General features: G+C 34.1%; 1 protein-coding gene across 1 annotated transcript; it reads left to right on the top strand.

Moving 5' to 3' along the window:
- Window positions 1-1,428: 1,428 nt before the first annotated feature.
- LOC110461584 (ficolin-1-like) lies at window positions 1,429-5,525 on the top strand. The gene is made up of 4 exons (XM_021515115.1): window positions 1,429-1,487; window positions 2,383-2,479; window positions 2,789-2,953; window positions 4,986-5,525. Exons 1-4 carry the CDS (start codon window positions 1,461-1,463, stop codon window positions 5,228-5,230), a joined length of 534 nt encoding a protein of 177 aa, XP_021370790.1. The 5' UTR covers window positions 1,429-1,460; the 3' UTR covers window positions 5,231-5,525.
- Window positions 5,526-10,098: the final 4,573 nt, after the last annotated feature.

Raw genomic sequence — 10,098 nt, 5'->3', positions numbered from 1 at the left:
AATTTTAAATCAATATTTATCTATTTAACAGATAGTACTGCTTCATTCATCAAAGACACAGGTGTTGGACAGGGTTACAGAAAGGTATCTGCTTGATAAGTTTTGGCGTACACGTTAGTGAGTTTAAAAAAAGTTGGTATGATGGCAGGCAGCCTGATGTACTTATGTTTATTCTTTTCATTATGTTCATGCGAGAATATCACTTCCAAGATGACTCATATGGCCGAATTGGAAGATTTACAACTAGCGGATAATGCCGGTATTGTTTCAACAAGAAGCGTCTTAAAGTGTGCTATGGAATGCACAAGCAATGCATCATGCAAGTCGATGTCATATCACCATGTGAATAGAGACTGTCTCCTCTATCCCTTTTTGTTAAGCAAAGACAGAGTTGGAGTGATTAGTGAAGTTGGTTGGACGTTGTATAAGAAATCAAGAGGTAATTTGTAAAACGTTGTTTTAAGGTTGTGTTTCTCCCGTATATAATTATCAGCAGAATATGCAGTAGTAAAAAGGAGAATGGTCTAAGTAAAGTCAAAACTAGGTCGGTTTCTAAAATAAAAAGGTAGTAATATTCTAGGCATGAATAACAAGAAAGAAAACCCAATTACGGTGAAAAATATTTCTTCAATCCAAATATTTTGTAAAAAATCTACAAAGTATCATTTTATGTTTTAATTTGATATGATAGGTATAACAATCACCAGGTCTGATAATCTGTCTTTATAATCATGGTAATTGTACCATATATAACTGAAAAGTACCTAAATAAATATGTTGCTGGAAGCAAAGACTCCTACCTTTGAAAAGGAAAAGCTTGCATTATTTCGTTAAAAATGTACCAAGAAGCGACAAAGCCAGAAAATAAGCAGCATATGGTATATGTAAATCATACCCCAAATAACAACTTACATCAAGTGAAAAAAACAGAAAGGCGCAGTCCAAGGACAATTAGTCCGGCAGCTTAATGAATTCATCTTTTGCCTCCAGTACTTGATAAAAATCGATTAATCATGAATCTTACTAAATCGTAGATACTTCGACGGTTACTTTGGGTTCGCTTTTGACTATTTAACCTACATGATAACACAGTGTGAGTATTTACATTGACCAGTTTCATTCGCCGATTAGATGACGTAATGATCACGTGCAAAGGCAGTTCACGTTTGCCCAGCATTGATTTATCAACCTTCGAAACTTTTATGGAACTAGTACTCGAAACAGGTCGGGTTTTTTAAATTTGTTTTTCGTGCTGTTTACCATTTTCATTTGTTAATCAAGTCTTCCGGTTGTGTATTATGATTACTTTTAAATGCAGTTACATGTAGCTCACACATGTTCTTTATTTTCATTCAGAAATCAAGAGCGACTGTCTTGCATTGTTGGAATCAAGTATAACACTGAGTGGAGTGTACGATGTATCTGTCTCAGGGACAAACATAACCTCGGTCTGGTGTGACATGGATACAGACGGTGGCGGTTGGACGGTACGTAAATAAGTTGCCAAAAGATATTGATCATCTTTTTTTGCGTTTTATTTCCTTCACATTCTTTGTTTCAAATCAGCTATGGTCCTGCTGAACATGTACATTGTAGTAACTCGCAATCTCAATATTGTCCATTATGCAAAGCTATTATAAGCAAAGTACCAAGATATTCCCAATATCATATAGTAACTATGCGTTACAACTTTGTAAGATTGAAGTTGATTTTTTCTTTTTAAATATTCAAAAGTGTGTCTTGTTTCATCAAGACTTTCTTTGAGGGCGTGACATTTCTTGGGTTTTATCCACATTTACTAAACCGATGTCGTTGATGAAGCAGAGATGGTTCCCTTCCAGAACATTCAGTCTTATTATCAGTGTCCCCTTGTAAATGTTTCTTTGCTGATATATTGCACTTGTTTTTCGGCGTTGAGCTCAAAAAGTTTTGATCATACGTCAGGTTTCTCCTGTTGTTTTCGTAGTTTCAACAATGTACCTTTTGTTTATATCTTGTTCTAGGTTTATAGATTTTGACCTGATTAATCTAAATAATTGGCTCATAAAGTAAACCTTTAATCGGAAAATCGAGTAATCTTGAACTGCTGGTACGGAATTCCGTAATGGACAGGTACTCTTTCAAAAGGTATTTAGTCTTTACAGGCACCAAACCGATCCATTTATATAAAACATCACATTTTCCTTCACCCTAAGGTAGTTCAGGTTCCACATGTGATTTATGCGTCAGCTTATAGCGCTTAATCACTCCTTAGCAGAGCTCTTTGACGATGGTGCCTATCTTAAATCTTGAATTACAAAAATGGTCGATTTACATTAAGTTTAATGTCTACCACCAATTTGGCGTTCCCACAATATGTTCATACCTCTCAACTTTGTACAGGTATTTCAGAGACGTATAGATGGCGCCACCGATTTCTTAAGAGGATGGGACGAATATAAGAATGGTTTTGGCGACGCTAACCATGAGTTTTGGTTAGGTAAGATTTTAATATGACCAGCATCGTAAAGGTCTTACGTCTGATTCTAGATAACTGTTGCAATAAATGTAAACAGATTGTATGAAGTGATATTTGAGTGATAAGAGATTTGCTTACATAACATTTAAATGTTAAAATAAAAAAAAGATAATTTAAAATTAAAAAAACCGGACCTCGTGGTTTTGCAGGTAAGCCAACCCTTTGTCACATCCGATCGGAGAGTTGAATTTAGGCCGCTTTAGTGAATGTTGAGCTAGTAACCCATGCGATGTCCACGCAGTAACTGTATCTTTATATTTCCCTTTTCAGGAAATGAAAAAATACACACACTCACGTCAGAAGATGATAATGAAATGAGAGTTGATATGGAGGATTTCGAAACCAACACTGCATATGCAAAATATCAAAGGTTCGCCATTGGAAATGCCGAGGATGACTATCGATTGGATATATCGGGTTATTCCGGAAATGAAGGTAACAAAGTTAGTATTCTGTATTTCAAAATAGGTATTGAATCATATTTTGTTTTACACAATTCAGCCATTGTTGATCTAGTCGAGAACAGGTCGAATGTCTTAATGAACAAACAACACCACTTTAGACATCAGATAGGTCTACACTGAATTTACATTACGTAATTGGCAATTCGCAGATAATATCATACCACAGTGTTACTTGTTTGGTGTTTTAGACAATCTGAACATTTCCCTCATAAGATTTCCGTCTCCAATCACTACAGAAATAAAACCCATTCGTTAGACACAGTTCTAGTATTCTATAGTATTCAGATCAACTATATTTATAATAATCAACTTAATTACCTGTTTGAGACATATCACTTGAAACATCCAGCGCTATCACTGAGAAGTTATAAACATTGACAATTGCACCTGAAAACGCCATTCTTAACCATTATACACCACATTAACGCTTTGAATGTATACTTTTCCAACTGAGTTATTTGAACAGTCATTTGAACAAGTATGTTTCATTGTAGCATGTTATGAATAACATGACTATATTTACTGGTGAAACACATTATAAAGGGGGAAACAAAGTTTCATTTGCGATATCATAGAGACGGTTACAAACCTCGATTATAAATAAACTTGTGAACTTGTCAAACACAGTGATATATGACAATGTGAACATGAGCAGGAAAGAGGGAAGAGGCCCTGTCACAATGTTCATCAATCACGCTTACACATATATGAAGAACGTAAACATATCAAATCTAGTCCCTCGGAATATCGATTCTGTTCTTAAATACTATAGCCAGATCCGTTAGCTAACAAAATGGTTCCCTGTCAAGTTGAGTTATCCATATAAATTGTATACGACACTGCAAACGCACGAGGTTGCACCGTATTGTTAAAATGCCTGATTTCTAAGCAACAAGAGACGACAAAGATATGACTGATCATAATATCAACAAACTATTGCTTTTCTACTCACTATAATTTGACATTTTCAGTAAATTATAATAATAATATACAACATTTGATATAGCGCCCTATTTAGCTAACATAAGTCACTCTAAAGCGCTTTACAGTACATAGATATACAATTGATACAATAAGGATATACAATTTTTGAGGAATTTGCAGGAGCTGCCTTAACAGGCGCTAACTACTAGTCCTATGCCACCTGGCTAATATGTCCCTATGTGTGTATGCCTGCGTGTGTGTTGGAGATGTATTATAATGCATACATGGTTACAAATCAAACTGGAAAAATGATTCATTCAATGACTTTGTTAGACTGACTTTGAGATTGTTACATCGTTAACTTACACATAAATGTTCGGTACATCCGTTATTGATAACATGATACATTCACTGACTTTGTTAGACTGGCTTTGAGATCGCTACATCGGTAACTTATACATAAATGTTTGGTACATCCGTTATTGATAACATGATACATTCACTGACTTTGTTAGACTGGCTTTGAGATCGTTACATCGTTAATTTACATATACATGTTTGGTACCTCCGTTATTGATAACATGATACATTCAATGACTTTGTTAGACTCACTTTGGTATCGTTAAATCGTTAACTTACACATAAATGTTTGGTACCTCCGTTATTGATAACATGATACATTAAATGACTTTGTTAGACTGACTTTGATATCTTTACATCGTTAACTTACACATAAATGTTTGGTACCTCCGTTATTGATAACATGATACATTCAATGACTTTGTTAGACTGGCTTTGAGATCGTTACATCGTTAATTTACATATAGATGTTTGGTACCTCCGTCATTGATAACCAACGTGTGAGTAACATGTAGTGCGGTTCAGTTAGCACTCAAATTTAATTTGTTTATGATTATCTAAACTAAACATATTCAACATCGTCACACTTAGTTGTTTTTCAATGAACTATAAAGGGTGGCTATGGTTAACAGGTTAAACATGAACACTAACGTTATCTATGTATCTTTTTTCTGCTTTCTATTTAACTGTTGTATTGAATATCATTCTTTTGTTTACAGGGAATTCTTTGGCTGAGCACAACGGTCAGCCATTCAGCACACACGATCATGGTAATACTTACTGTGCTGTTACATACTCAGGCGCCTGGTGGTACGACAATTGTCATAGTTCCAATCTTAACGGACTGTACTTATTTGGCAGTTCGCCTCAATATGCAAAGGGCATAATATGGGGTACATGGAAAGCATATTATTATTCACTCAAAAGTACTAAAATGATGATTCGAAGGTTGGCAATACCATAGTGTGAACAACTAATTAGATTAGGTGATCGTATTGTGCTTATTACTAGTGTACGAATGTCTTGATGTGTATTTAAGTGTAATATTCGGTTTAATTTTACTATCACATATTACTATTCAGCTAACAAAAACAGAAACTGGGTATTGACAATTTTTTTCGGTATGACTGTAGTTTTGAAATTTTGGTAAACTATCGATCTTATCGTTTGAGCTATATGTTCTACAGAGTGGTACTGGCCCAATTGATATACAAATATATATTGTAAAACACAACTGAAGTTAAGGGGCAGTAATTGCATACAGGAAAAACACATTGCTATTGGACTGAGATTTTTTAAACGTCGATTATTTTCTCAGATTTCTGTGTGATCTATTAGACCTTTTAAATATTTCCTTTGCCCCCTATGCCTTTTGTATTGAATATGAAATCCCTACAATGTATTAACAGGGGGTTATTACTATGCTGTAACATTTTAATCCGCCTGGTGATACGTCTAAGTTTATGATTCAAATCTTAACGGACTCTACCTAACGGGCAGTACTTCTACATGTGCTAGAAGAATCACATGGTATACATGGAGGGGATATAATTATCCACTGAAATTAAATAAATGATGATTCGAAGGTTTGCAAAAAACATGGTCATTGTTATTAATACGTATTATTTATGAAAATCGCAGATTACTTAGCGGAGTTAAAAATACATCCGAATATTGGGTTTCTGTAGGTATGTATTTTTTTTATCCTGGAAGCAATCATAAACGATGTCGGCACCAAACTGTTAAGAGAAAAAATGTTCGCTGACAGAAAACAACTGCCTTTAATAATCTAAGTAAATTATTTGTAGATATAAGGTGTGACTGTCTGGTCGTATGTTGTACTTAGAATAGATCATTTTAATTATTTATTAGCTATTAGATATTTCCATTTCATATTTAAAAAAACCAAATCATCTTTGAATTTCATTACTTAAAATAATTCAACATTATTTTGAGCATCTCCATCAAAAAGGTATGCTAAAACCTGTGATATTTATTTTACGAGTTTCATAAAACCGTTGCGATAAGTTGTTTCGCCATGTTCTTTTAAAAAACATATTAAAATTTCAATCACATCAAACATTGTGTTTTACATTTCTTTAGACTCCTCTTATGTATACTTAACTTCATCGTTTCATGTTCTCTTAACAAAATCATATTAGAAATGGGGATTACACCAAAGGGCTATCGAACAATGATTTGTTTATGCATTATTAATCTGTTGGTAAGCCGAAAACATTATCATTAATCATTTCACTTCTTACATTAACTACATACTGAAAATAAAGGTTACATACAGGACTTGTCATTTATAAACATTACATAACTATTTAACTTTAGTTACAAACTATTAACGTTATCCTCTCGTCATAAGACCACACACAAATAAACAATTAGACAAACAAACATTGCAAAAAAAACAACGAAACAAAACTGATAAAGCTACAAAAAATCAACAACTAGGCAACAAAGTCTTAGATCGTGCTTTGAATCCATCTGCTACAATATTTATACAATTAACAAGGTCTAAATTATGCTGAACACTAACAAGCCAAACTCTGTAATTGTTAACGGGAAGCTAATGTCAATGACATTCTGATACGCAGAGTAAGGCAACTATTTGACAATGACGTACAAACACGAGCAGGGTTGACTACATGTTTCTTATTAGGACGGAATATTAGAGTCGTCGAGATTGACATATAAAATGTAGTTTTGGTGTAAAGCAATAGTTATTGCCATACTTGAACAGTCAAAGCATGATATAAACCAACAGTCAACCTGTAACATGTCATTGTCGCCAATTACAGCTCAAGAGATCCTTCAATACAATATCGTTCACAGAAATTCCTGTGCAGGCTTATTTAGATTTATATTTGTACAGACATGCATATTATTGTGACGAGCGTTTCAATATAGTACAATTGCACGCTTGTTATAGAGGGGGAAATATATTAGTAAACAGATGCGCTAAACGTATACATTCGAATGCGTATCGGAAGTATCTTAAGCTAACGTATTCAGTAAGGATATTGGTCTAGCATAGATCGACTGGTTTTGAAACCAAGCATCGTGTTTATTGATGATTCATTTTTTTTGAACTTTAATCTAAATACAAAGAAAATAATAAAAAATAAATAAAAATATGGAGGTAGAACTTTAATTCAATGTACATTGAGACCATCAAAAAAGTACAAGAATAATAGAACAGGTGTTCCGGAGGGGTAATCGTCGTCTGCATCTTGACAACACCCGCCATGTTAATTCAAGTCACAAAATCAAAGTAATGTCACGTCTTCACATCGAGAACATATGTAGTGACAACAAAACCGTCATATCATACAAACAAATGGGATATTTATCTTTGGGACCATGCTGGCGACCAGAAAACTTCTCCAAAGACTTCCTCATCCGGCACTTTTGGTAACTGCGTGTTGTAAGTTTGCCCTTCTGTAGATGACAACTGTCCTGAAAGTAATGATATTCAGATCAAACTCTTAAATACCAAATCAACTGCTATTCCGTCTTTTCGTATTGCAGAGTTAGCTGCTCTTGTGAGCAGGTATTGAATGTTACGTCATTAGTTTGTGTGAGAAAATTATGTCGTTTTCTCAAAAAAATATGACGTAACTCACACAAACTAATGACGTAACAATCAATACCTGCTCACAAGAGCAGATAACTCTGCAATACAAAAGGACGGAATACACACCGTAGGATGGAGACGCCGATATGTTAGTAAAGGGAATGTTCACGATGGGAAAAGTCAAAATCGTCCCTCTTATCGTACTGTTTATAATAATACCGTCCCTGATTGTCATGGTTCAATACAAGATGACAAAACAAGCGGAACAAGATGAGACTGTAGAGGTTTTGATATCAGGCTCAGTAATATATATAAAATTTGTGTGATTAAAGGTATTTGCATTCAAAATAAAATATATCGTCGTTATATCTTGATGTTAAATAGATGGACTTCGGTTTTGTTATAAGTCCTAATAGGTTCATAACAAATAACTCAACTTCATATGAAAAAAACAGTTGGCTAGAAGAGGATCACAGTTTGTTCCTATATGAATGCCTTCAGTCTCACAGGAAATCTTTCCATCGAACTCAAAGAAATTTGTCAACCAGGAATTCATTTATTTTTCATAATTTCACCTCCAGTACATTTCAATTTTGCTTCAAGATTTACAGAACATTGATTCCACTTCTCGAGTTTACAGTGTCACACTATGACTGTAACCCTGATTTAAATTTGATTAAACTTATTTTTAAAATGTACCAAGTACCATATTTCAGTCTAATAGAGAGGTGCAGCACCCTTTTTTTAGTGTTGGCCACTCTGCAATTTTGATATTTAGAAGCACATTAAGTTTTGTGAACGTTTTTGAAATATTGACATAACTCTGCTTATGACAAATTTTGAAATTGTTTGGTACAAAGGAGATAGAAAGGCTTATAGAACTGTATATAGTATGGTATGAGAATGAGATCATTGCACGACACTGGCATTCACACGAAACGTCAGAAAAACAAAGTGAATAAATTGTTGCCGCCCAGCCAGTCTGTCGCCAACGCAATGCCATTATACATTGTACATCCGTTATAGACGAGCGTATAAACATGGCATTATTTTGGTTCATGTGTACAATGCTTTATGATCTAAAATAGTATTATTATCGACATCTTCTTTATCTAACAGATAAGTAATGAAAGACACATACCATTATTTATTTGAACCGAGTAACTTAGTTACATAAACCTTCAAATTTACTCTGGTAAGCAAGTCAATATAACGAATGTACTTCATGTATGAATATTTAACAAAGTCCTTATTATTAGCATTTGTAGCAACCATATTTTCTTCCAAACCCATAACCTAGAATTTAGGCAAGAAAAACTACATCTTCAGGACAAATAACAGAAGCAAAATTTCATGAGATATTGTTTTGTTTAATTTCTGTTTCCTGAAAGAATCTGTTAACATATTTTGTACAGCCATTATATAAAGTGTTTGACCTAAACATTTAACGATTCAAGCAAAGACTAATACATGAGCATTTTTTTCCATCTCAAAACTGTTAAGGTCTTTCCGTGAAACAACCTTAGTATTTGGGACCAAACATGATGTGACGTCAGATTCAAATTTTGACGGAATTTTCCGAATGGTTTTTGATCGACGTCCGCCGCCTGACGGAACTTATTAAAGAAAAGACGATCCTGTTCCCGCAAAAATTGCTTTATAACCCCATGTCGGGAAAACGTGTGTCTGACTGAATTTGCATCATATGAGATCACAAAGGACAATTAGATAACATTATCCTAGTCGTTTTTTTACTTAAATAGAAGGACTTAGGTCCATTTAAAACAATGAAAGTTAATGAAATTTAAGCTACAAAGCAGGTCATACAAATCTATGATTCTATGATGACCGTAAGCACATCTTGAAGACTATATTTGAACAGATCTGTGTTGCATACCATTATTAAATCCAATAGATTTGTTTTTATCCTGACACACAACGATTTTGTGCCGATGATGATGAGCCCTAAACACGGGCAGGGCTCGCGTCAATAAATTAAAATTTATCCAGTTATAATCTAAATAAATGTAATAATCAATGTACATTGATTCTTACGTTATAGGAGTATATTGCGGTCCAATTACCCATGATATGTAAAGACTATTTGTAACTACCGATCATGTCGAGATTATTGGCAAATTGTTCATAACAAAATAGAGTTGTGGTTTATCTTTTTATTTCTTTGTAGATACTGCGACGTTTGTATTGGTGGTTTGCGAACATCTCTTGCCTGTCGATTTGATATC

The sequence above is a fragment of the Mizuhopecten yessoensis genome, unplaced genomic scaffold, assembly GCF_002113885.1.
Source record: "Mizuhopecten yessoensis strain PY_sf001 unplaced genomic scaffold, ASM211388v2 scaffold10639, whole genome shotgun sequence".
NCBI classification, from domain to species: domain Eukaryota; kingdom Metazoa; phylum Mollusca; class Bivalvia; order Pectinida; family Pectinidae; genus Mizuhopecten; species Mizuhopecten yessoensis.
Note: the sequence above shows the minus strand (reverse complement) of the source record. Positions and strands in the feature narration are given on the sequence as shown.

Bases quoted from the DNA above. Each gene is read 5' to 3' on its own strand.
- LOC110461584 (XM_021515115.1), top strand. From the start codon at position 1,461: ATGGATACAGACGGTGGCGGTTGGACG. The intron at 1,488-2,382 runs GTACGTAAATAA...AACTTTGTACAG, and splicing joins CAGACGGTGGCGGTTGGACG to GTATTTCAGAGACGTATAGA. The intron at 2,480-2,788 runs GTAAGATTTTAA...TTCCCTTTTCAG, and splicing joins TAACCATGAGTTTTGGTTAG to GAAATGAAAAAATACACACA.